Source organism: Calidris pugnax, unplaced genomic scaffold (assembly GCF_001431845.1).
Source record: "Calidris pugnax isolate Ruff unplaced genomic scaffold, ASM143184v1 scaffold102, whole genome shotgun sequence".
NCBI lineage: Eukaryota > Metazoa > Chordata > Aves > Charadriiformes > Scolopacidae > Calidris > Calidris pugnax.
This window is the reverse complement of record NW_015090846.1, coordinates 904,484-927,490: the sequence shown is the minus strand read 5'-3', so window position 1 is coordinate 927,490 and position 23,007 is coordinate 904,484. Positions and strand designations below refer to the sequence as shown.

General features: G+C 61.4%; 1 protein-coding gene across 1 annotated transcript in view; it reads right to left on the bottom strand.

Annotated features, from left to right (window-relative positions):
- Nucleotides 1-419: 419 nt before the first annotated feature.
- Nucleotides 420-23,007, bottom strand: part of HMCN2 (hemicentin 2) — a 40,237-nt gene continuing 17,649 nt past the window's right edge. Inside the window, exons 34-89 of the mRNA XM_014942728.1 lie at nucleotides 22,528-22,809; nucleotides 21,777-21,944; nucleotides 21,496-21,609; nucleotides 21,215-21,301; nucleotides 20,528-20,719; nucleotides 19,952-20,122; nucleotides 19,439-19,552; nucleotides 19,010-19,152; nucleotides 18,714-18,864; nucleotides 18,265-18,483; nucleotides 16,740-16,853; nucleotides 16,485-16,672; nucleotides 16,196-16,292; nucleotides 15,704-15,865; nucleotides 15,212-15,325; nucleotides 14,963-15,094; nucleotides 14,323-14,466; nucleotides 14,061-14,220; nucleotides 13,585-13,709; nucleotides 13,318-13,501; nucleotides 13,053-13,150; nucleotides 12,486-12,758; nucleotides 12,254-12,387; nucleotides 12,007-12,170; nucleotides 11,531-11,655; nucleotides 11,264-11,447; nucleotides 10,999-11,096; nucleotides 10,432-10,704; nucleotides 10,143-10,333; nucleotides 9,984-10,065; nucleotides 9,558-9,694; nucleotides 9,292-9,433; nucleotides 8,925-9,072; nucleotides 8,552-8,679; nucleotides 8,268-8,424; nucleotides 8,042-8,163; nucleotides 7,647-7,811; nucleotides 7,450-7,557; nucleotides 7,212-7,346; nucleotides 6,773-6,907; nucleotides 6,457-6,647; nucleotides 5,895-6,108; nucleotides 5,570-5,704; nucleotides 5,309-5,499; nucleotides 5,120-5,221; nucleotides 4,728-4,944; nucleotides 3,807-3,956; nucleotides 3,478-3,615; nucleotides 3,161-3,282; nucleotides 2,825-3,062; nucleotides 2,638-2,700; nucleotides 2,413-2,541; nucleotides 1,970-2,293; nucleotides 1,606-1,725; nucleotides 1,222-1,348; nucleotides 420-1,119 (exon numbers count right to left, since the gene is read on the bottom strand). Of these exons, the coding sequence (XP_014798214.1) occupies nucleotides 777-1,119; nucleotides 1,222-1,348; nucleotides 1,606-1,725; nucleotides 1,970-2,293; nucleotides 2,413-2,541; nucleotides 2,638-2,700; nucleotides 2,825-3,062; nucleotides 3,161-3,282; nucleotides 3,478-3,615; nucleotides 3,807-3,956; nucleotides 4,728-4,944; nucleotides 5,120-5,221; nucleotides 5,309-5,499; nucleotides 5,570-5,704; nucleotides 5,895-6,108; nucleotides 6,457-6,647; nucleotides 6,773-6,907; nucleotides 7,212-7,346; nucleotides 7,450-7,557; nucleotides 7,647-7,811; nucleotides 8,042-8,163; nucleotides 8,268-8,424; nucleotides 8,552-8,679; nucleotides 8,925-9,072; nucleotides 9,292-9,433; nucleotides 9,558-9,694; nucleotides 9,984-10,065; nucleotides 10,143-10,333; nucleotides 10,432-10,704; nucleotides 10,999-11,096; nucleotides 11,264-11,447; nucleotides 11,531-11,655; nucleotides 12,007-12,170; nucleotides 12,254-12,387; nucleotides 12,486-12,758; nucleotides 13,053-13,150; nucleotides 13,318-13,501; nucleotides 13,585-13,709; nucleotides 14,061-14,220; nucleotides 14,323-14,466; nucleotides 14,963-15,094; nucleotides 15,212-15,325; nucleotides 15,704-15,865; nucleotides 16,196-16,292; nucleotides 16,485-16,672; nucleotides 16,740-16,853; nucleotides 18,265-18,483; nucleotides 18,714-18,864; nucleotides 19,010-19,152; nucleotides 19,439-19,552; nucleotides 19,952-20,122; nucleotides 20,528-20,719; nucleotides 21,215-21,301; nucleotides 21,496-21,609; nucleotides 21,777-21,944; nucleotides 22,528-22,809 (8,864 nt within the window). The 3' untranslated portion in view covers nucleotides 420-776. The remainder of the gene's footprint in view (nucleotides 1,120-1,221; nucleotides 1,349-1,605; nucleotides 1,726-1,969; nucleotides 2,294-2,412; nucleotides 2,542-2,637; nucleotides 2,701-2,824; nucleotides 3,063-3,160; nucleotides 3,283-3,477; nucleotides 3,616-3,806; nucleotides 3,957-4,727; nucleotides 4,945-5,119; nucleotides 5,222-5,308; nucleotides 5,500-5,569; nucleotides 5,705-5,894; nucleotides 6,109-6,456; nucleotides 6,648-6,772; nucleotides 6,908-7,211; nucleotides 7,347-7,449; nucleotides 7,558-7,646; nucleotides 7,812-8,041; nucleotides 8,164-8,267; nucleotides 8,425-8,551; nucleotides 8,680-8,924; nucleotides 9,073-9,291; nucleotides 9,434-9,557; nucleotides 9,695-9,983; nucleotides 10,066-10,142; nucleotides 10,334-10,431; nucleotides 10,705-10,998; nucleotides 11,097-11,263; nucleotides 11,448-11,530; nucleotides 11,656-12,006; nucleotides 12,171-12,253; nucleotides 12,388-12,485; nucleotides 12,759-13,052; nucleotides 13,151-13,317; nucleotides 13,502-13,584; nucleotides 13,710-14,060; nucleotides 14,221-14,322; nucleotides 14,467-14,962; nucleotides 15,095-15,211; nucleotides 15,326-15,703; nucleotides 15,866-16,195; nucleotides 16,293-16,484; nucleotides 16,673-16,739; nucleotides 16,854-18,264; nucleotides 18,484-18,713; nucleotides 18,865-19,009; nucleotides 19,153-19,438; nucleotides 19,553-19,951; nucleotides 20,123-20,527; nucleotides 20,720-21,214; nucleotides 21,302-21,495; nucleotides 21,610-21,776; nucleotides 21,945-22,527; nucleotides 22,810-23,007) is intronic.

Genomic DNA, 23,007 nt, shown 5'->3' with positions numbered 1-23,007 from the left:
GAAACAGGATAAACCCACAAATAAAACCAAACCATGAATCTGTTTACTAAAATCAGAGAAATGGAGAGGGAATGTCCAGATGGACTCACTCAGGTTAAACTGAGTCAGGAAACTCTCTGGTCCCAAGCACAGTCTCGCTCGGTGCTGCAATAGTTGAATAATAAGAACCACCCTGAAGAGATTCCTACTGCCACTGAATTTCAAAGTTTTCATTAGCAATGAGGTGTTTAATTTTTCACATACGTTATTTTAAATTACATTTAAATATTTCACATGAAATTTTAAATTCCCCCTTCAGATAAAAAATGTCCACAGAAACCAGGGGTTTTTTAAAAAAAAAAAAAAAAGTGAACACAAGGCTATTTCAATTTAATACATGGTTAATGCTGGGGTGCCCTGCGCCCTCCCCCATCTGGGGCACCCCACGGGGACCCTCGCTGGCTGCTGTCACCTGGCTCATCCCCCCCTATCTGGGGGCTGATCACGGCCAAGGCCATCTAGAGCTGTGTTTGCTCTGGGGCCACCAGTCTGAGTTATGGAGTTACAACAAAACCTGATTGCAAGAGGCTGGCGGGACACCTTGTCACCCCCGCAAGGGCCCTGCTGAGTCAGGGACTGGCCCTAGGTGACAGCGGGGGGGGAGTAGGGGCAAGGAAAGGGGGTGTCCAGAGAGGGAGAAAAAAGGTGCAAGCTCAGCTCTCCCCGAGCCTCGTGCCTGCATGGGTGGCGAGGGACAGGAGAAGTGACCTTGTGTCCCCTCCTGTCCCTCGGCGGTGTCAGTAGGGGTAGGGCGAGACGGAGATGAGGAGGAGGAAGATGCTGGGTGCCCGCTGCCCACCGGGGGCCAGCGCCTGCACCTTGAGGCGGTGGGTGCCGGGGTCCCGCAGCGGGCGCAGGGTGGAGATGATGCCCCGGCCCCGCTCGGTGCGGAGGGTGAAGGGGCTGCCGGGTTCCTGCTCCAGCAGCGTGAAGAGGGGGTGACGGCGGAGGGCAGTGCCCGGGGTGAGGTGCACCACATCCCGGCCGGCGGCGATGCCGAGGGGCAGGGTGAGCAGCTCGTACCGCAGCGTTGGGGGGCCAGCCGAGCCACAGTTTGGGGTGCAGCGACCGACACACAGCCTGCAGGACACCCCCGGGTGAAGGGACATGGGATATCTAGAGTGGCCAGGTCACCTGGGTCCACCGTGGCACAGGCACCCTCAGCCCCACAGCACAACTTACCCGGGGCTGGAGCCTCTCCGGTACCCAGCTGGGCACGGCACATCCACACACTGGGCACTGCCACGGGTGTTGAAGCACATCTGGCTTGAGCCACACTGGATCGTGCCCTCCACGCACTCGTCTATGTCTGTGGGCAGAGAGGGCACAGGTCTGAGGGTCCTGGGGTGCCCCAGGTCTGAGTTGGGGATTCAAATCACTGCTTCCCACACCCCTGCCCAGGGGTCTCGGACACAGGCAGTGAGAGGAAAGCACTTCTCAGGGTGCTGAGCCTGGGAACAACCCTCCCTGGGAAGAAAAAAGACTTGCAGCCCCAAAGAGATGACCCCCAGGGCCCTGTGGGGACCAGGTTCAGACCCTGAGGGACATGGGCATGCCCACACTGACCCTGGCAGGTCTTCCCGTTGGGCAGGAGCCGGTAGCCGGGGGGGCAGACACAGCGGTAGGTGCCGGGGCTGTTTCTGCACTCGTGTTGGCACAGGTTCAGCATCTGGCACTCGTCGAGGTCTGTGGGGTGAGAGGGGTGAAGGCAAGCAGGGAAGTGTCTGTCCCCTCCGGTGCCCACTGCCCTGGGGCAGCCTGGCTTTCTCCTCCCCTGCCCGGCACAGCCAAGCCCAGGGAGACCCCAACCCATCCAACGGGGGTGCAAATAAAACAGGTGACAGGGCAGCACTTGGGAGCAGGAGCTGCCTTTCGGGCACAAAGTGGCCTCAAAAACTCCCCGCAAAGCCCTTCCCTGATGCCCACTCACCGCTGCAGGTGCCATTCCTCTTGATGAAGCCCGTGGGGCAGGGGGGGCCCTGGTCACCCAGCCCCGCAGCCTTTGCCACCCGGCGGAGGGCGAGCTGAGTGTAGAAGGACCGTCCCCGTGGGCTGCTCAGCCCCACTGGCTTCTGCCAGCGCAGAACAGGGTCCCGGGGGGTGCCTGTTGTGGCCCCTCCATCCACCCCTGCTGTGCCACACTCTCCCCCTGGCAGCAGGGTCCTGCCGGGGGGGCACAGGCACTCGTAGGACCCCCGCAGGTTGTGGCACTCAAAGGCACAGGGTGGAGGAAACTGCAGGCACTCGTTTATGTCTGGTGGAGGAAAGAGATGAGGGGTTGCAGGCGGATGGGGAAACTGAGGCTGGAGCAGGGCAGGGGAGCGATGGTGGCCTTGCACCCAAGGAGGTGTCCCCCGAGCCCCCAGCTGGTACCCAGGCATGGCCAGCCAGCTGCCAGCGAGCGGTAGCCAGGGGGGCAAGTGCAGCGGTAGGTCCCTGGGACGTTCTTGCAGAGCTGGTTGTAGCGGCAGGTGTGGGACCCCTCCCCACATTCGTCGATATCTGGGGAGCAGAAAGGGGACAAGGTTGGGAGGGACGCGACACCATGCAGCAGGTACCCCCCCACCAGCCTCATGCCCCCCGAAGAAAGGTCCGTACCAACGCAGTGCAGCTGCCCAGGGCTCAGGATGAATCCTGGTGGGCACTGGTCTCCCTCAGCCCCTGAGAAACAAGCAGAGAAGATGAGAAGGGACATGTCACTGCAGGGACGGGCCCTTTGCACCCTCAGCCACCCAGGACTGAAAAGGGATCCCAGCGCCTCCATCCCTGGGAATCCCCTCGTTACCCTCATCAAGCGAGGCATGGAGCTGGAAGCGGAGCTCCTGGGAGGCTGGGTCATACGAGGCTTTGACAGCACTGGCTTGGACATGCTGCACCCGGGGGGGCTGCAGGCCCCCGGGGGGGTCGTACAGGATGGTGTGATTGCAGCGGGCATGGATGATGTGCCCGTCCCTCAGAAAGCTCTGGACCGAGCCCCCCGAGAGCCGCCCCACACCCGTCTGCACGTAGCGCTCGCTGAAATCCTGGGGAAAGGCAGGGAGGGGAGGGTCAGGCCACGGACACCCCCAGGCTCCCAGCATGAGAGTCATGTCCCCGCAGGGAGGACGGGCAGCGCTGGCACCTGCAGCAGCAGCGTGGCCTTGCTGATGCTCTCCGGCACGGAGCCGCGGATCACGCTGTCCAGGAGCAGGCAGCCAGCAGCATCCGTGCCCCGTGCCAGGTGGGTGACCCGCAGGAGCTCCCCTGCCAGGGGGTGGGGGGAAACAGTGAGCAGCAGCCCATGGCACCCCCAAACGCAGCTGCATCTCCAGCTGCGAAGCTCAGCTCAGCGGTGGCTGAGTCCCAGGGGATGGTGCATGGGGGAGATGGAGGTTGAGGTGGGCAGGACCAAGCTCTGCAGCCCCCAACCGATCCTCCTGGGGCCACAACATCCCTCACCTGTGGTAAATTCCAGCTGTGAGTCCTGCTGGAAGGTGCCCCGGCTGAGCAGGAACCCACTCTGGGTCCCCTCACCACTGTGTGCCAAGGACCAGTAAACGGGGGCGATGATGGTGACCAGCACCCGCATCAGCGGCCCTGGGGGTGGGAGAGAGAAGGTGTCACCACGGAGCCAGCATCCTCCTAAAGGGGCACCCAGCCCTCCCCAACCCCCCCTCCATGGGGCACAGCACAAACAGGGGGTGCTGCTTTTTGGGGAAAAAGTCCCTCAAGGTTATCACCTGACCTTCCATGCTCCCCAAGGAGGGGACAGGGGTGACCCAACCTACCTACAGCGGGTGGGATGTTGCTGATGCTGCTCCGGACCACAGCAGTGCCAGAGTGTGGGTCATCCAGCACGCTGGCATCGAGGGCGGCAACATCAAGCTCATGGCCATTAATGACACCAACCAGGCTGCCCCGTGCCCGGTGTGGCTCTCCTGGGGCAAAAGGGACAGGGGCAGTGATGTTGGGGCTGGTCTCCCATGAGAAAGCAGGGCAGTTTCCCATCCTCCCTCTCAATAATTTGTGCGTCAAGAAAACCCCAATTTTCTGGAGGTGAAGGCGGCCAGAGCGAGGGGGACAGTGTCCCTTCCTGGCTGCCAGTGCAGTCCCCAAAGACCCCGTGGGTCCGGGCATCTCGGTGGCACATCAACAGGGGATGCTGTGAGTGTGTCCCCATGCCTTGCGCACACCAACGTGCACCAGCACCCCCCAAACCCTGCTCTGTATCAATCCCCACGGCCCTGGCCCTGACCCCAAGCTTTTATTTGTTTCTCTCTGGCATGCCTGGCAGCAGAACGCCAGCAGCCGCGCAGAGGGCAGGCAGGGCACCCGGCGCTTCCTCCGCGCTGCCAGCCAGCTCAGCCCTCTGCTCCCGGGGGGCAGCGGCAGAGGATGTGCCTGTGCGTTTGGCAGAGCCCCTGGGAAACAGGAATTCAATCACAGGCAGCAAATGCAGGAAGGGAGGGCAGGGGCGAGCAGGGGCACGGGCTGGCACGCAGCAGCTGCTGGGACAAGGGTTCATCTGGGCACGGACCTTCAGAGGAGCAGCGGGAGAGACAGGAGGGTAAGCCAGGGTATGAATCAAGGGGTTTAGAGTAAGGAAAAAAAAGGCAATAACCCTCCAAACCACCATGTAGGAGATTTTGCTGCAGGGTGTATCAGTGCCAGCCCCCTCAGCGAGGTAGAAGACCCTGGGCAGCACCCACCTTGGATGGCCAAGGAGGCATGGGCAATGGCTGACCCCAGGGCATTGCGAGCGAGGCAGGAGTAGGTGGTGGCATCACGGTGGCTGACGGCGGGCAGGAGCAGCGTGGCATTGGGCAGGACACGGGCACGGGGACCCTCGGGCAGGGGCCGCCCGTCCCGCTGCCACTCCACGGAGGGGGTGGGCTCCCCCGACACGGCGCAGTGCAGCAGCACCCGCTGCCCGGCGTGCACCGCCACTGCTCGCGGTGTCACCGTCACCGCCGGGGCACCTGGGCAAGGAGAGGGACGTGGGCAGTGCCACCACATCCCAGCAGTGCTGGGGCTGTTCCTCAGGGGTTATCCGGGGGGGCTGAGGGGTGACACAGTTTGCAGTCCCTCAAAAGAAGGGTGCAAAAAGGGGGCAACACTCACTCTGCAGGGCCAGGGTGACAACTTTTGCTGCTGTGCCCGCATCATTCTCTGCCACGCAGCGGTAGTGCCCCGCATCGGTGCTCTAGCAGGACAAATAGCGTTAGCACAGCACTTGGTTTTGCCATGAAAACTCCCCAAAAAGGGGCTGGCACCCCCAGGCCCCACTCACCTCCACGGCGCGGATGGCCAGGGAGCCGTTCCGCAGCTGGCGCAGGCGCCCGCTGGCTGCCACCAGCACCCCATCCTTGCTCCAGCGGACACGGGGTGCGGGGTGGCCCTGGGTGTCACAGTCGAGGAGAGCATCGCCCCCGGGGTGCTCCACCTGGTAGGTGCTGGGGTCCCCCCATATGGTGGGTGCCTCTGGGGAAGGGAGAGGGGTGGCAGAGGAGGAGGGCTGGCCGGGCACCCCATTTTCCCCACCAGCACCTACCTCTGACAGAGACCGAGGCCATGGTCCTGATGGCACCGGCACTGTTCTCGGCACGGCAGACGTAGGTCCCGCTGTCAGCGCGGGTGGCTGCCTCCCGACGCAGGGTGCTCCAGCCATTCTGCTCCAACACTCCATCTGTGGGGTGCAAACCCCCCCCAAAAAGCACAGACAGGGACCAGTTGGTTATAACCCCACACAGTCAGCTATGCCAACACCCCAGGGACCCCCAAAAGTGGGAAAAGGACAGGGATAGAGCCAGGATGACATCCCCCCCGTAAGCTCAGCATCCTCTGCCTGCCTTGCCCGTGGTCCCCTGGCCACGCACCAGTGACGAGCTGCCCGTTGACCATCCAGGTGATGCGGGGCTGGGGGATGCCTGTGGCAGCACACACGAGCTCCAGCCCCTCACCCCGGCTCAGGGTGATGTCTCCAGGCCGGCGGGTGAAGGTGGGCAGGGTGTGGATGGAGAGGGAGAGACGGCGAACGGCTCTCCCGGCCGAGTTGACCGCCGTGCAGGAATAGATCCCAGCATCCCCTTCCTACACATGGAAAGGGGAGGATGAGATGGGGTCAAGCTTGGGTCTGGGGTCCAGCTGCAGCCCTGGCTCACTGGGTTATGGCTCTGCTGGCTGTTGTGCACCCAAAAAGCCAAGGCTTGGCCACAGCCACTTTTTCCAGCCCATGGTAACAAACCCATACTGCCCTGACCCACCAGCCTGTTACCACGGACTCTACAGGGCTCTCCCTTTGCCAAAGCTTTTTGAAAGCAGCCAGGGGCACATCAGGGTGCAGGACAACCTGGGCTTTCTTTCCTGCAGCAAAAAACACTTGTTTCTCAGCTCTCCAACTTTACAGCTGGCTTGGCTGCAGAAGGGGATGGTGCTCACCTGGACGTCCCGGAGCAGCAGCTCCCCAGAGGGCAGGACGGTGGCCTTCCCCCCGCCACCCCGCACCGGGGCTCCCTCCCGGCTCCAGGACATGCGGGGCTCAGGGACACCGTGGGCAGCGCAGGGCAGCAGCCCCTCCAGCCCCTCCAGGACAGCCAGCTCCACTGGGCCGGCTGCGATGATGGGGGGCACTGGATGGGGGAGGAGGACAGGGACTTGCTCACACCTTGACAACCACATTTTACCGTGAGGTGCTGGGGAAGGAGCTGAGCAGAGGAGGGGTGGGCAACCATCTGAGCCCCTGGGCTTGCCTTACCTTGCACGATCAGCCTGGTCCTCCCTGCAGCGGTGCCCGAGGGGTTGCGAGCCATGCACAGGTAGGTGCCCGCATCCCCCGGGGAGGCTCGGAGGAGATGCAGCTGCCCGTTGGGGAGCACCTTCAGCCTGGGCCCTGCAGGGATGGGCAGGAATGAAGGGCAGAACAGGGCAGCACAGACGTGCCAGGGTGTGGATGGATGGTGTGCAGGGACTGCATCCCCTGCAGAAGTGCCCTTTTTTCTGGGGAGTCCCTGGGGAACGGCTCCAGTAGCCACTGCACCCACCTTGGATGGCAGCTGGAAGCCAGGAGGACCCATGCACAGTGTCACCCAGCAACTTGCTGGGATGCCTTCAACCCCTGGGCACCCAAATCCCCCCCCAGGCAAAGGCTGGCAGGCAGTGCAGGCTCTGCCAACCCCTAGTGGGCTCCCGCTCACCTTCAGCAATGCCAACACCATCCTTCTGCCAGGTGACTTCTGGACGGGGCACACCGGTCGCTTCGCAGGACAGCACCGTGCTGGTGTTGACCATCACCATCACCATGCCGGGCAGGGGCTTCAAGGCAGGGGGCTCTGCAAGCACCAGGGAAGTGCTGCCCACCGGAGGTCCCCCAAGATGTGCCAAGGCAGAGGGAGCAGGACCCCCGAGAGCAGGACCCCCAGGAGCCACACATACCGTGTACCACAAGCTGGAGGTGTTTTCGGGCTGTGCCAGCAGCGTTCCTCGCCGTGCAGATGTAGCGTCCGGCGTGGGCAGGCAGTGCCTGCCTGATCACCAGGGCCCCTGGGAAGAGAGTGAGCAGAGGGGAGGCAGCAGGAGACCTGGCCAGGACCCACCAACCCCACCGGGGCTGGACTGCCCTGTGCCCGTACCTGTGGGCAGGAGGCGGTAGCCCCCTCCTCGGCTGCCCAGCTGAGCCCCCTCCTTGCTCCAGGACACCCTGGGTGGGGGCACGCCGGAGGTATAGCAGGTGAGGACCGCGGGGGACAGCCGGGTGACAACCACGTCCGTAAGGTCATCGGCAATGGTGGGGGGCACTGGAGAGGTGAGGGAGGTGAGGGGGCTGCATGGGAATGCCAAAGGGGATCCCACCCCCATGTGTGTGGGCATAGGTATTTCTATATCCCCTCTTACCCGCCTCCATCTCTAGCCCTCTAGAGGGGACCCAACCCCGTAGGGGGCTGGAGCACACCCACATCACACCTGAGGTGGTGACAGACCCCAGGAAAGCAGCTCTTGGTAAGACCCACAGCCCCCAGGACCTCACCGTGGATGGACACCAGGAAGACCTTCCGTGCCTCTCCAGCAGTGTTGGTGGCAATGCACTCGTACCACCCCTTGTCCCCGGGGCCGGGGCTGGTGATGAGCAGCGACCCTGAGGTCTGCAAGCTGTGTGGGCCGAGCACACGTCGGGGTCAGCCCCTGCCCCACAGAACGAGAGGGGGCAAACCCCACCCTATGGGGAGACTCTTCAGTGGCGGTGCTCTAGGTACCTGTAGGCGCCGGGTGGGAGGTGTGGGTTCAGCGGGTGGCCATCCTTCTCCCACCTGATGTGGGGCTCGGGGGACCCCCAGGTGTCACAGCCCAGTGTCGCTGGCTGCTGAGCCAGCAGGGTGAGGTTGGAAGGTCCAGGAGCGATGGCAGGAGGGACTGTGGAAGGGCATGGAGGTGAAGAGCAGAGGACAGCAGCACATTGTTGCACCGATGAGAGCAGCCCAGCAGCTGTGGGTTGGAGGGAGCTGAGCCCAGGAGGGATCCGTATGGCTCTTCTCCTTACCCAGAACGTGGAGGTCCAGGCCTCGCCGGTCGGAGCCGGTGGGGCTAGATGCCATGCAGAGGTAATAGCCTGAATCCTGGACCTGGATGGGGTCGATTTGCAGGGAGCCTCCTGGGAGGAGCTGCAGCCTGGGGAGGGAGAGGGAGGGAGCCCTGTGAGCTGTAATGCATGGGGACACACAGCTGGGAAGGTGACATGTGACATTGCAGCCAGACGTGGCGAGTGTCCACTGGTCTGCCGTGGGGACAGAGCACATCTCTTTGCGGGTGACAATGCCATCTCTGCTCCAGGCACACCACAACATCTATTGATGTGGAGGATGCCATGAGCTGAAAGCCAGCTCTTGGTGTCACCAACCCACAGAGCCTCGTACCTGTTGCTCTGTTGAAGGGGCAGAAGCCGACCATCCTTCCACCACGTCACCCAGGGCATGGGCCACCCCTCTGCCTGGCATGGCAGTACCACTGAGCCGTTCAGCAGTGCCCTCGCCTCCTCGGGGCCTGGTTGGATCTCCGGGGCCACTGTGGCAGTGTCCAGCCAGCACCAGACAATATCAGAGACAGGGCTCAGGGGATGGAGAACATCAGCCCAGACCAGCACTAGAGGCTGGACATCACCCAAGCCCCATTCCCACCACCCCAGCCTTAGGACACCCCGTAATACTGAACATCCCTGAACTAACAGGGACAGAGCTGGCACTTGCTGCCACCAAAGCCCCATGGCAGGGCAGCATCACTCACCGTGAACCTCCACCCGGACGCGTAGGCTGGTGTCCCCCAGTGTGTTGGTGGACCTACAGGTGTATTCCCCACCATCGGCCGCCCTCACGGCCTGGATCTGCAGGAATTGCCCCTCGGCCAGGACCTGCCTGTGGGCATCCTCCTGACACCCCCGGGGAGTCCCCATCAGCAGCTCTCCCCGCATCGCCCCACCACCAGCATGATGGGCAGGCAAAGGTTCATCCCAGCCCCTGTCCGTGCCCAGTCCCATGTCCCATCACAGGTACCTGCAGCGGGGAGCCCTCCCGGTGCCACTCAATGCGGAGGGGTGGCACGGCATCCTCAGGGCACTCCAGGATGAGCTGCCCCCCTGCCACCGCCGTGATGCTCTGGGTCTCTCCAACACTTGCAATGCTGAGAGGTGCTGTGGGACACATGCCAGATGGGTCAGGGGGTGCCGTGTGGGTTGGGCGCCCTCATACCTGTCCCCGTAAGTCACTCACGGGCCACCAGCTCTGCAGGACCTCATGCTGTGCTCCAGTTCCTGCCCAACAGAGCCTTGGCAGCCCCCACCACTCTTCCTGCCCACCCCCCAGTGACCCCAAGGATGGGTGCAGGGGACGCTCTGATGATCTGGTCCCCTAGATCTCTCTGACCACCCCCCAGCACCCCCTGATAGCACCCTCCTCGCTGCACTGCTGGGGCCACGCTACCTTGGATGCTGACATGGAAGCTCCTGCTGTCCTCCCCGGCGGAGCTAGCGGCCAGGCAGGTGTACAAGCCAGCATCGGCCACCTACGTAAAGCCAGGAGAGGGAGAAGTTGAGGCATGAAAAGAAAATAGAAGCGAGGAGAAGACAGAGGAGCCCCTACCTTAGTGCTCTCAATGTGGAAGGTGCTCTCGTTCCCCGACACGAGCCAGGGCCCTGCCAGCAGCCGTCCGTCCTTCTCCCAGGTGACGGTGGGCACGGGGACCCCTGTCACCACACACATCAGCTCTAGTGGGGTGCCCACAACAATGGACATCTCGGTGGGCTGGGACGCAGCCTCTACGCGGGGTGGCTCTGCAAGGCACACAGTGAGGCAGAGAGACTCATCCCCGCATTGATCCCAAAAAATTGGCTAAGCTGCCCTTCCCAAATCCCCGGGGAAAGACACGCACCCGACACCTGGAGGTGGAAGGCTTTGCTGACCTCCCCTACCTCGTTGGCCGCCAGGCAGGAGTACACCCCCGCATCAGCTGGCCCCACGGCCACCAGGCTGAGCCGTGGGCCACCAGAGACGTGGTTGCTCTGCCATGCCAAGGGCTTGCCATCCTTCATCCAGGTCACCGCCGGTGCTGGGGACCCAGTGGCTTCACAGGTGAAGGTGACATCGGAGCCCTCAGCCACCATCTGCTCCTCGCTGCTCTCAGCTCTCTCCAGGATGGGGGGCACTGGGGAGGGAGGGGTTCCCTTTAGGGGGGACATGGGAGCAAACTGGGGATGGGTTTGGCAGTTCCCTGGTGCCCTGTGAGCACCCAGAGGCAGCTCAGCCTCCCTGCAGGGTGCTCTGGGACTGATTTCAGGCTGGTCCTGCCTTGCTCCATCCTCTCCCAGCCCACCTCGATGGCCAAGAGATGGCTCAGGACCCTGCTTGGAAGTGGGGCTGGCTGCAAAGCACAACACATGCCAGCAAAATTGGTGCCCCCTGCTCTGCTCTCCCCAACCCCCTTCCCGCTGCCCCATACCCCGTATCTGCAGGACGAAGCTGCGATCGGCGACCCCTGCCCGGCTGGAGGCGATGCAGGTGTAGAGCCCGGTGTCAGAGACCTGTGCCTGGGAGATCCTACCCCATGGAGAGGGGCATGGGGAGGAGACATCAGCTCCGGGTAACCCCACTGCACCTCAAGGTCTCCACGCTGACACGCAGCCACCTCAGGGTGCAGCCGTGGGCACCTTGGCACGCAAACCTGGGTACCAGCCCCTGAGCATCACTCCAGGGTGACTTCTTACCGGAGGACGTGCCCAGCAGAGAGCAGGGTGACACGAGGGGACAGGCGCAGGGGCAGCCCATCCTTCAGCCAGCTCACATGCAGGGGAGGGGACCCCCGTGCCTGGCACTCCAGTGTCACTGTCATGGACAGGATGCCACGGACCACCTCCGAGTCATCGGTGCCTCTCTCGATGGTGGGAGGCACTAGGCGAGGGGACAGAGGGGCTGACGGGGCTGCTGGGGGTGGGTGGCCCTGGTGGTGACCCGTGTCCCCCAGCCCTGCTCACCCATCACACTCAGCGTCTGCAGCCGTGCGTCTTCACCCGCGCTGTTCCGGGCCAGGCAGGTGTAAGCCCCCGAGTCGGCAGCTTGGAGCCCCTCGAGGAGAAGGGAGCTGCCGTCGGGGGACATCCTGTGTGGGGAGGATGGGGCAATGACCCGAGTGTCTGTCCCTAAGGAGCCCATGGGGCAGAGACGCTCTGCGCTTGGTTGCTGAACCCAAGCCGAAGATTTTGGGGTGTGCTGCAAGGCCAGCACAGGGGCTGGGACCATGCCAGGGTGACAGTGACCACACCAGGACACTGGGATGATGCTCCTCAGCAAACAGCTGGGATACGCTCATCCCAGCCCAAGCAGGGAGATGAGGAGAAGCAGCAGAGCTCAGCCTTGCACTGCTCTTTGGCACATGGGGAAACTGAGGCACGGACAGGGCTGTGCCATTGCCAGCCTGTGGGACGTGTGTCCATCCACCCCCCAGACTCACCGGGCACGTGAAGGGGGCTGCAGCCTCAGGGGCTGCCCATCCTTCAGCCAGGAGATCTGGGGGGTGGGCTGCCCCTCTGCTCGGCACTCCAGCCTCACCCCCCTGCCCTCCAGCACGCTGTGCTCAATGGGGACCCCTGCGCTGGCGATCCGGGGTGCCACTGCCTCAAGAAGAGAAGGAGATTGAGGAAGAGGAGGTGGAGGAAGGCTCCCCTTTGAGAAAGAGCCCCTGGAAGCCAGGGCCCTGCCAGCAGCCGTCCGTCCTTCTCCCAGGTGACGGTGGGCACGGGGACCCCTGTCACCACACACATCAGCTCTAGTGGGGTGCCCACAACAATGGACATCTCGGTGGGCTGGGACGCAGCCTCTACGCGGGGTGGCTCTGCAAGGCACACAGTGAGGCAGAGAGACTCATCCCCGCATTGATCCCAAAAAATTGGCTAAGCTGCCCTTCCCAAATCCCCGGGGAAAGACACGCACCCGACACCTGGAGGTGGAAGGCTTTGCTGACCTCCCCTACCTCGTTGGCCACCAGGCAGGAGTACACCCCCGCATCAGCTGGCCCCACGGCCACCAGGCTGAGCCGTGGGCCACCAGAGACGTGGTTGCTCTGCCATGCCAAGGGCTTGCCATCCTTCATCCAGGTCACCGCCGGTGCTGGGGACCCAGTGGCTTCACAGGTGAAGGTGACATCGGAGCCCTCAGCCACCATCTGCTCCTCGCTGCTCTCAGCTCTCTCCAGGATGGGGGGCACTGGGGAGGGAGGGGTTCCCTTTAGGGGGGACATGGGAGCAAACTGGGGATGGGTTTGGCAGTTCCCTGGTGCCCTGTGAGCACCCAGAGGCAGCTCAGCCTCCCTGCAGGGTGCTCTGGGACTGATTTCAGGCTGGTCCTGCCTTGCTCCATCCTCTCCCAGCCCACCTCGATGGCCAAGAGATGGCTCAGGACCCTGCTTGGAAGTGGGGCTGGCTGCAAAGCACAACACATGCCAGCAAAATTGGTGCCCCCTGCTCTGCTCTCCCCAACCCCCTTCCCGCTGCCCCATACCCCGTATCTGCAGGACGAAGCTGCGATCGGCGACCCCTGCCCGGCTGGAGGCGATGCAGGTGTAGAGCCCGGTGTCAGAGACCTGTGCCTGGGAGATCCTACCCCATGGAGAGGGGCATGGGGAGGAGACATCAGCTCCGGGTAACCCCACTGCACCTCAAGGTCTCCACGCTGACACGCAGCCACCTCAGGGTGCAGCCGTGGGCACCTTGGCACGCAAACCTGGGTACCAGCCCCTGAGCATCACTCCAGGGTGACTTCTTACCGGAGGACGTGCCCAGCAGAGAGCAGGGTGACACGAGGGGACAGGCGCAGGGGCAGACCATCCTTCAGCCAGCTCACATGCAGGGGAGGGGACCCCCATGCCCGGCACTCCAGTGTCACCGACGTGGACAGGATGCCACGGACCACCTCCGAGTCATCGGTGCCTCTCTCGATGGTGGGAGGCACTAGGCGAGGGGACAGAGGGGCTGACGGGGCTGCTGGGGGTGGGTGGCCCTGGTGGTGACCCGTGTCCCCCAGCCCTGCTCACCCATCACACTCAGCGTCTGCAGCCGTGCGTCTTCACCCGCGCTGTTCCGGGCCAGGCAGGTGTAAGCCCCCGAGTCGGCAGCTTGGAGCCCCTCGAGGAGAAGGGAGCTGCCGTCGGGGGACATCCTGTGTGGGGACGATGGGACAATGACCTGAGTGTCTGTCCCTAATGAGCCCATGGGGCAGAGACGCTCTGCGCTTGGTTGCTGAACCCAAGCCAAAGATTTTGGGGTGTGCTGCAAGGCCAGCACAGGAGCTGGGGCCATGCCAGGGTGACAGTGACCACACCAGGACACTGGGATGATGCTCCTCAGCAAACAGCTGGGATACACTCATCCCAGCCCAAGCAGGGAGATGAGGAGAAGCAGCAGAGCTCAGCCTTGCACTGCTCTTTGGCACATGGGGAAACTGAGGCACGGACAGGGCTGTGCCATTGCCAGCCTGTGGGACGTGTGTCCATCCACCCCCCAGACTCACCGGGCACGTGAAGGGGGCTGCAGCCTCAGGGGCTGCCCATCCTTCAGCCAGGAGATCTGGGGGGTGGGCTGCCCCTCTGCTCGGCACTCCAGCCTCACCCCCCTGCCCTCCAGCACGCTGTGCTCAATGGGGACCCCTGCGCTGGCGATCCGGGGTGCCACTGCCTCAAGAAGAGAAGGAGATTGAGGAAGAGGAGGTGGAGGAAGGCTCCCCTTTGAGAAAGAGCCCCTGGGGACCCCCACCCACCCTGGGGAAGCCCTACCTCGCACCAGCACCATGAAGTCCTTGCGTGCTGTGGTGGCCAGGCCCCGTGCCAGGCAGGTGTACCAGCCCTGGTGGAAGGGCTGCAGGGGGCTGAGATGGAGTTGCCCCCCCCCAGACACCAGGCCCCGCTCCGGGCTGCTCTCTGCAAGGAGATGGGGTGAAGGGGGCTGCAGCAGAACTCCTCCATCAAGCCCTCCCCTGGCACATTGTCACACTCCCTCCTTCCCACCCCCACGACCCAGCTCTGGGGACTCAGTTAAAGCAGGGGTTGGGGCTCTGCAGAGGAGGGTGTTTTCACCATGCGCTGCTGGGGCTTTGCAGGAGAAAAGAGCCACCAGTCTGGGGACAATCCCCTGTCCCAGAGAGTAACCCAAGCACTGGTACCCAGAGAGCTCACCCCCTCATCTCCCCACCACATCCCATACCCACATCCCGTTGCTGCAGCCTCAGGAATGAATCCGAGACCTCTTCAAAACCACGGAGGGAAAACGTCAGCCTCTTTGTGCTCTGCCTCCCCCCACCCCGCCATGGGGCCCTGCGGTGCTCTCACAGTGGGGTTAGAAATGGAGACACTGAGGCAGGACCGTGGTGAGGCTTGGGATGGCAGCCTGGCTCGTACCACCCCCCCGAGCACATACCCAGTGGGCTCCCGTCCTTCAGCCAGGTGATGGTGGCTGCAGGCACACCAGTGACTTGGCAGGTCAGGATGAGGGGGCTCCCCACATCAGCATCCACAGTCTCTTGCTGTGGCTCCTCAATGCCCGAGGTCCCTGGGGAGGAGGAGCAGGGATGGGGTGTGTGAGCAGGAACACAAGGACCAGGGTTTGCCATCAGCTCTTCAATGCGCCCTCGTGGACAGACCTCCTGGCTGAACCCTCTCCACTTACCATGAACGGTGAGGATGAAGTCCTTCTCATCCTGACCAGCAGCATTCAGTGCCACACACGTGTACGTGCCCGAGCTGGAAAGCTGCAGGTGATGGAGCTGCAGCACCTGTGAGTCTGGAAGAAGCAAGGAGCAAGGGGTCATCACTGGCTGGAGACAGCACTGAGTCTGGGCCACCATGCTGGCAAGCTGACCCATCCCTCAGCAGCCAGTCAAACTCCTTGGAGAAGTTTCTGGCCAACAAAGTCCCTCTTTGAGGTCTAAGGGCTCCCTATGCACAGAAGAGAAGGGTTTACAGATTACAACCTTGATCCTTTCCAGCACGGATCACTTGGCAGTGAGCTGGTAGCATGTGGTTATGGCTGGAAGTCTGAGCTCAAGACCCGCATACAGTATCCAGACAGAGAGGTTAGGGGAGTTGAAGCCCACCATCAAGAGCTGGTGGCTGTCAAGCCTTGGAGGACAGGCTGTCATCCTTGCTCATCCCAGCGTACCTGGGGTGACGGTCACCTCCTCACCGAGCTGCAGGGCTCGGCCATCCTTGTACCAGGTGATCTCCGCAGCAGGGTGAGATTGGACATCACACACCAGCGAGACACTGCCATTGACGATGCCGTCGATGCTCTCGGGGTTTGCGCCCACGATCTGGGGTGCTTCTGCTCCAACACACGCCAAAAGAGAGTGCCAGGGGGGAACTGTCACTGTGGAGGCCAAGCTCCCCCCAGGGCTCCCCAGGAGGAAACAAGCACCGAACATCTCGCCTTCTTGGAGCATGCTGGCACCTCGACCTCCTCACACTGGGCAAGTGTGACAAGCACAAGAAGGGTGGGACAGAGGCAGCCACGTGGCTCAGGAGCCACAGGAGACTCCATCCAGCAGAGGAGGAGGAGAAGACAGGAGACTCCATCCAGCAGAGGAGGAGGAGGAGAAGGAGGAGGAACGGGGTAAATCAGCAACCCAGGGAAGGGTTGCTAGGAATGCCTTACCCTGCACGGTGAGGGCAAAGTGCTTCTCAGCTGACCCAACCGGGTTCTCAGCCACACATGTGTAGCTGCCGGTGTCACCTGCCTCCACTGCAGCCACCTGCAAAGGGACACCAGGGCCCTGCTGAGGGCTGCCCTGATCCAGGGAGCTGCTGGAGCTCCCATGGGGACCTCAGCGCCCGGCAAGGCCAGGGCAACCTCCTCCCTGGGGAGGGAACACTGCCCCATCCCCTCCACCTGGTTTCTCCCATGTCACCCCCAGCACAGCCACCCTGCCCAGGGGGACACTGACCTGCAGGACCTTGCCACCCTCCAGGAGCTGGTGCCGTGGACTGACCACGATGGGGACACCATTCCAGAGCCAGGACACCGCCGGCACTGGGTGGCCGGTGGCTTCACACTTGAAGCGGACGGTGCCATTGGTGGTGGCTGTCACCTCCTCAGCTGGGTCCTCCGTGCCACCGTGGATGGCTGGAGCACCTGGGAGCAGGTGGTTATGGGTCTGGCACATACCTCCATCCGCTCCCCACCCCGGCCCCGTACTCACTCAGCACCTCCAGCAGGTAGTGCAGGCGGTCCCATCCCACCGCGTTGGCCGCCTCGCAGGTGTACCTGCCCGCGTCCTCCTCCCGCACCGCCTGCAGCTGCAGCACCCGGCCCCCTGCGGCACAGGGCAGGGTTGGAGCAGGGAATGGTTCCACAGGGATCAGAGTGTCCCCTCCAACCTCTGCAGTGTCCCACGGCCGCCGTGTGTGCTGGCAGGAGCATGGGGACCGGGTCCAACCTCCCCCACGCTATGGATGCTCTCAACCCACAAAGCTGCTGCAGGAAACCCCCCAAACCTCACACCGAAGGTCCATCCCCATTACCTGAACCCCACACCAAGGGTCCATCCCCATTACCTAGCAGCATCAGCACCCCTGGGCCAGGGGAGAGGGGCTCCCCGTCCTTGTACCAGGTGAGCTGGGGGGGTGGGATGGCGTTGGTGTCGCAGTAGAGCGCAGTGGGCTGGTTGAGGATGGCTTGCTGGTGCTCTGTCACCTCCCCGTCCTGGTCTTCCTCGCGGTAGAAGATCTCAAGGGCTTCGTTGGGGCTTGTCTGCTGCTGGAAGAGGGGTGGCACTGCGGGGACAGGCTGTGGTCAGCTGTGAGGAATGGGGACTTGCACCCCCAGGTGCAACCAGAGCATCTGCCCAGGCCTGACTGGGGCCAAGGAGATGTCTGTTTTCCAGCAGATACAAACCCTCTTCCTGATCACCCTGCTCTGCTCCCCATGAGGGACCCCACTAAGGACCCCTCCTCTTGCTGAGACACCTGCTGCTCCAGGCACTGGCCAGTTGCCCAGGGCTCACCTTGGATATGCACGATGAAGTCCCTGTCATCTTCACCCACAGCATTGGTGGCCACGCAGGTGTAGTGCCCTGAATCAGACACGCTGGCTGGTTTGATCTGAAGGACCTGCCCCTCGCTGAGGATCTGGAGGTGGCCAGTGCTTTCCAGGAGCTGCACAAGCATCCCAGCCCAAGGCAGGGAAGAAATTGGAGGATTACACAGCCAGGAGCGGGACAGAGCCCAGGCAGCCATATAAAGGGCATCTTTCAACTCCATCCACCTAGGATGGTGGCAGCAGTTGCAGTTAGGACCTCACCTGCTTGTCCTTGTACCACCGAATGGTTGGCTCCGGCACAGCCCAGGTCTCGCACTCCAGCATCACTGTGCTGTTGACCCTGGCTTTAACCTCTTTCATGGCAAATTCCCCCAAAGGGTCATCTCTGGCAATCCAAGGAGGAACTAGTGGGGAGAGACGACACAGTTGGGATGAGAGAAGAGCCCCCAAACTCTTACTCTGCCTAATCAGTGACAGGCAGCCACAGGGATCAGAGTGTCCCCTCCACCCTCTGCAGTGTCCCACGGCCGCCGTGTGTGCTGGCAGGAGCATGGGGACCGGGTCCAACCTCCCCCACGCTATGGATGCTCTCAACCCACAAAGCTGCTGCAGGAAACCCCCCAAACCTCACACCGAAGGTCCATCCCCATTACCTGAACCCCACACCAAGGGTCCATCCCCATTACCTAGCAGCATCAGCACCCCTGGGCCAGGGGAGAGGGGCTCCCCGTCCTTGTACCAGGTGAGCTGGGGGGGTGGGATGGCGTTGGTGTCGCAGTAGAGCGCAGTGGGCTGGTTGAGGATGGCTTGCTGGTGCTCTGTCACCTCCCCGTCCTGGTCTTCCTCGCGGTAGAAGATCTCAAGGGCTTCGTTGGGGCTTGTCTGCTGCTGGAAGAGGGGTGGCACTGCGGGGACAGGCTGTGGTCAGCTGTGAGGAATGGGGACTTGCACCCCCAGGTGCAACCAGAGCATCTGCCCAGGCCTGACTGGGGCCAAGGAGATGTCTGTTTTCCAGCAGATACAAACCCTCTTCCTGATCACCCTGCTCTGCTCCCCATGAGGGACCCCACTAAGGACCCCTCCTCTTGCTGAGACACCTGCTGCTCCAGGCACTGGCCAGTTGCCCAGGGCTCACCTTGGATATGCACGATGAAGTCCCTGTCATCTTCACCCACAGCATTGGTGGCCACGCAGGTGTAGTGCCCTGAATCAGACACGCTGGCTGGTTTGATCTGAAGGACCTGCCCCTCGCTGAGGATCTGGAGGTGGCCAGTGCTTTCCAGGAGCTGCACAAGCATCCCAGCCCAAGGCAGGGAAGAAATTGGAGGATTACACAGCCAGGAGCGGGACAGAGCCCAGGCAGCCATATAAAGGGCATCTTTCAACTCCATCCACCTAGGATGGTGGCAGCAGTTGCAGTTAGGACCTCACCTGCTTGTCCTTGTACCACCGAATGGTTGGCTCCGGCACAGCCCAGGTCTCGCACTCCAGCATCACTGTGCTGTTGACCCTGGCTTTAACCTCTTTCATGGCAAATTCCCCCAAAGGGTCATCTCTGGCAATCCAAGGAGGAACTAGTGGGGAGAGACGACACAGTTGGGATGAGAGAAGAGCCCCCAAACTCTTACTCTGCCTAATCAGTGACAGGCAGCACCTTGGGGTGCTGCTGACACCCTCAGACAGACCCCCTTCACCCTCCCCAGGGTAGACCAGAGGTTTTCTGGGGCCACGTGCTGATACATTTCTGGTACGAGCACCAGTTGTGAAAGGTGCAGCTACCCAGGTGAAGGTACAGGAAGGGAAGGGCCACAGTGGTGGGGTTGCTGCAGGAATTAGGAAGGACAGGGAGAGCTCCCGCACCCAGGACCTTCACAGAGTAGTTCTTCATGGCCTCTCTGGCTTCATTGGCCACGATGCAGCTGTATGTGCCCGCGTCCTCTTCCTGGGCGTTCAGGATCTGCAGCCCATGGCCACCTGGGCAAAGAGGATCTCCTCAGAAGGTTGTCCCACAGCCACAGATCTCTATCCCCATGCAGTACAAGAAGACATCTTAAAGGACCTGCTTATCACCTGCAAACCTGATTTGAGAGGGTTTAGTGCTCTTCAAGAGCCCAGTTTCCAGGCTGGAAAAACCGGTGCTATGTCACTGATGCTGCCAAGGAGGCTCTAGCTATTATCAGATGATATAGCACATGGAAGACCAGCATCAGCTGATGGCCTGAGCCCCTTGGGTCCTGCAGGACAATGACTTCTCACCATCCCACTGCCCTAGACTACAGCTAGACCCAGAAAAGGCACCACTCCCACTCCCCAGGGCATAGAGCAAGGGGCCACACCACAGTCATGCAGAGCCCGAGGACACCGGCACAGTACCAGGGAGCAGCTGGACGTTTCTAGACACTTTGAGGGGAACCTCATCCTTGAGCCAGGTGATGTTGGGAGATGAGTATGGCAGAGCCTCGCAGACCAGGGAGATGGGGTTGTTGATGATCACTGTGACTTCTTCTGGACCGGCAGCGGCATCTCCAGCAAACGTAGGACTGGCTGCAGAGATGTGTTTGCATGGCAGACGAGCATTAGCACCCACTTAGGATTAGTGCTTCATCCACCCACCAGAGAGCACAACCCCAGCTCAGGGAGCTGGACTTGACCACAGCATGTGAAATGCACAGCACAAGCCCAGTCTCAGTCTGTGCCCTCCAAAAGCACAGCGGACACAGAAGACATTCACCGCCTTCCCACAAGCCATCATCAGAGATAGACCCCTCATTCGATGACCCCTTCAAGAGGTCTCATGAGGGCTTTCTAGCAGGCCCAGGACATCATGCCATGCTGCTGACTGTAGGGTTAAGGGATCCTCACCACCTACCTGAGGCAGGCAACTAAAAAGCCCACTGATGTTCCCTGCTCACACCTGAGATGCTGCCTCCATCCAAAGGCATCTCATACCTGAAACATCCAGCAGGTAGTGCTTGGTCTGATCTGCCACGGCACTAGAGGCCACGCAGGAGTAGCGGCCAGCATCAGACAGAGAGGCTTGGGGGATGTGGAGCACGGAGCCATCAGGGGAGATAGAGAAGGTGTTTCCATTAGGCAGAGGGTGGCCATCTTTCAGCCAGGTGATCTTTGGCTGGGGGTTGCCTGTGCAGGGTGGAAAGCAAGTTTTGGCCTTCATGCAAAGTTTTTCCATGTGTGAGCACAGCCTGACCGGGGTCACTGCGCCAGAACTTTTCTGGGAAGCAGGGACATCAACCCAAATCCAAAGTTATCACGAACTGGATCAGATTTTTAGAGGCTGCTGGATGAGGCAGCAAGAAGAAAGAAGCTGTCCTGAGTAGGAGGTGATTGATTATTCCCATCACTAAAAAAGAAACCAGATTAGAGGAATTTTAGCTCCATTTGGAAGAGATTGGAGGTTACGTCGTGGAACAATCTCCCCGCGTGGGTCCAGCACTTCCCGGACAGCCCAACTGCAAAGCCAGGAACTATCCCAAAAAACCTCTTAAGCCGATTTCAGCTGTTTTCATGTCATTGACTGGCGCCGTCCATGTGCTCCACACCCCGAAGGGAGACTCAGGTCCCTAAGCCCCATCTCCCACCTGCTCGCCCCAGCTCCACTCCCTGTGTGGTAGTCACCTGCAGCCAAGCAGGACCAGGTAACGGGGTGACCCTCAGGAACTTTGGTGATCTCTTCTTCATCCGCATTCTCGATGTGGGGAGGAACTAGGAACACAAGCCACCAGGGAACTCAGCAGCTGACCAGCTTCACTGAGCCTCCAAACTCATGTGCTAAGGCACAAAGGACTCCAGCACTGCAGCTTCCATCATGCCCAGTCCTAACTCATGACTGTCCTGGTAAGGGTGAAGTTCTGAAATCCTACCAGGAATACTGCAGTAGATGGAGGACTCCTCCTTACCTAGGACCTCCACATAGAAATGTCTCCTGGCTTCCCCAGCTATGTTGCTGGCCAGGCAGGAGTAGTGGCCACCATCCTGGGCTTCTGCACGGCTGAGTCTCAGCACCCAGCCCCCTGGAAGCCAAGAAAGAGAAAGGTCTCAGGGCCCTGATCCAGGCACCAGTCCATCCCAGCAGTGCTCCTGCAGGGCTGGAGCTCTGCTGCATTTACACCCATCACACTGGGGCAAAATGTGTTCCCAAAGCTCCCATCTCTCCCAGCATCCATGCCTCATCCCTGACCTGAAAGCACATGCGTGTGTTCACTGGGTGTGATGGGAGAGCCATCCCAGGACCAGGTGACTGTAGGCAGAGGAACACCAGTGGCCTCACAGGTCAGTGTCAGGGCTCCATGCAGAGACACAGTGACATTGGTTGCAATTCCCGATCCTTGAACGAACTCAGGAGGAACTGGGGATGCAGAAGAGGATGGACATCCACTTGCAAAGCAGTCACCAAGACAGCAGAAGAATGAAGCAAACCGAGTGAGTAAACCTGGCTTGTTCCCACCCCCCTGCTTTACAGTTTGAGGATGCAAGCCCAGAAGACCATATGCATCATCTGAAGTTGTCAACCTTAAAGGCGTTATGGGATGGGTGACTTACAGCAAGGATGTGCCACCTACCCACACTCTGAAGCCCACGCTTACAAGTGTGACACCAAGCTGGCCACACACCTCAAGCCACCTCAGGCCTTTTCCAGTTCAAGTGCTTGGTACCTTGACCCATGAGGTTTCCCCAAGTCCTTGGAAACTAGATGACTTTAGGGAAGCGTGAGATGGTCTGCTTTAATGACCCTGGAAAGAAACTCCAGCCTGATGAAGCCAATTCTACAGCTATGCTTACAGCATCCCCCTTCTGACCCAAGATCTTCTGTGTGCTGCGTTGACCAAGACCTCCGTGTCATCTTGTTCTCCACACTCGTGCTGTCGGACATCACCACCCTCCCAAGCCTGCCTGCACCCATGCCCCCCAGCCCTGTCCCGCACCCCTACCGTGCACCGCAACGTCAAACTCTCTCCACTCCTGCCCTGCCACATTTGTCACCAGGCAAGCGTAGCGTCCTGCATGGGCCACCTCCGCCTTGGGGATGCGCAGCTGCCTCCCCTGCTCCGTAAGCAGGATCCCGTCCCCACTGGCCACTGGCTGCCCATCCTTCACCCATGTCACCGTGGGCAGTGGTGTCCCCGTGGTCTCGCACTCCAAAACCGTCTCGCCAGCCTTGATGACAGAAACCTTCTTTGGGCCTTTCCTGCTGCTCTGGATCCTCGGCAGCGCTGTGGGGCAGAGGGACACAGGGTGGAGGTGACACTCACAACTCCCGTGGTTGTATGCAAGTGGATGTGTGAATGCCACCAGTCTGGATGGTGGCAGCAGGAATGTGAAGCAAATGTGAGGGGGGGGGTAATTAGTGCAATGGGGCTGCTGGAGTGAAAACCAGCTGCAATCAGCTGGAAACCTGGGGGGGGGGGGGG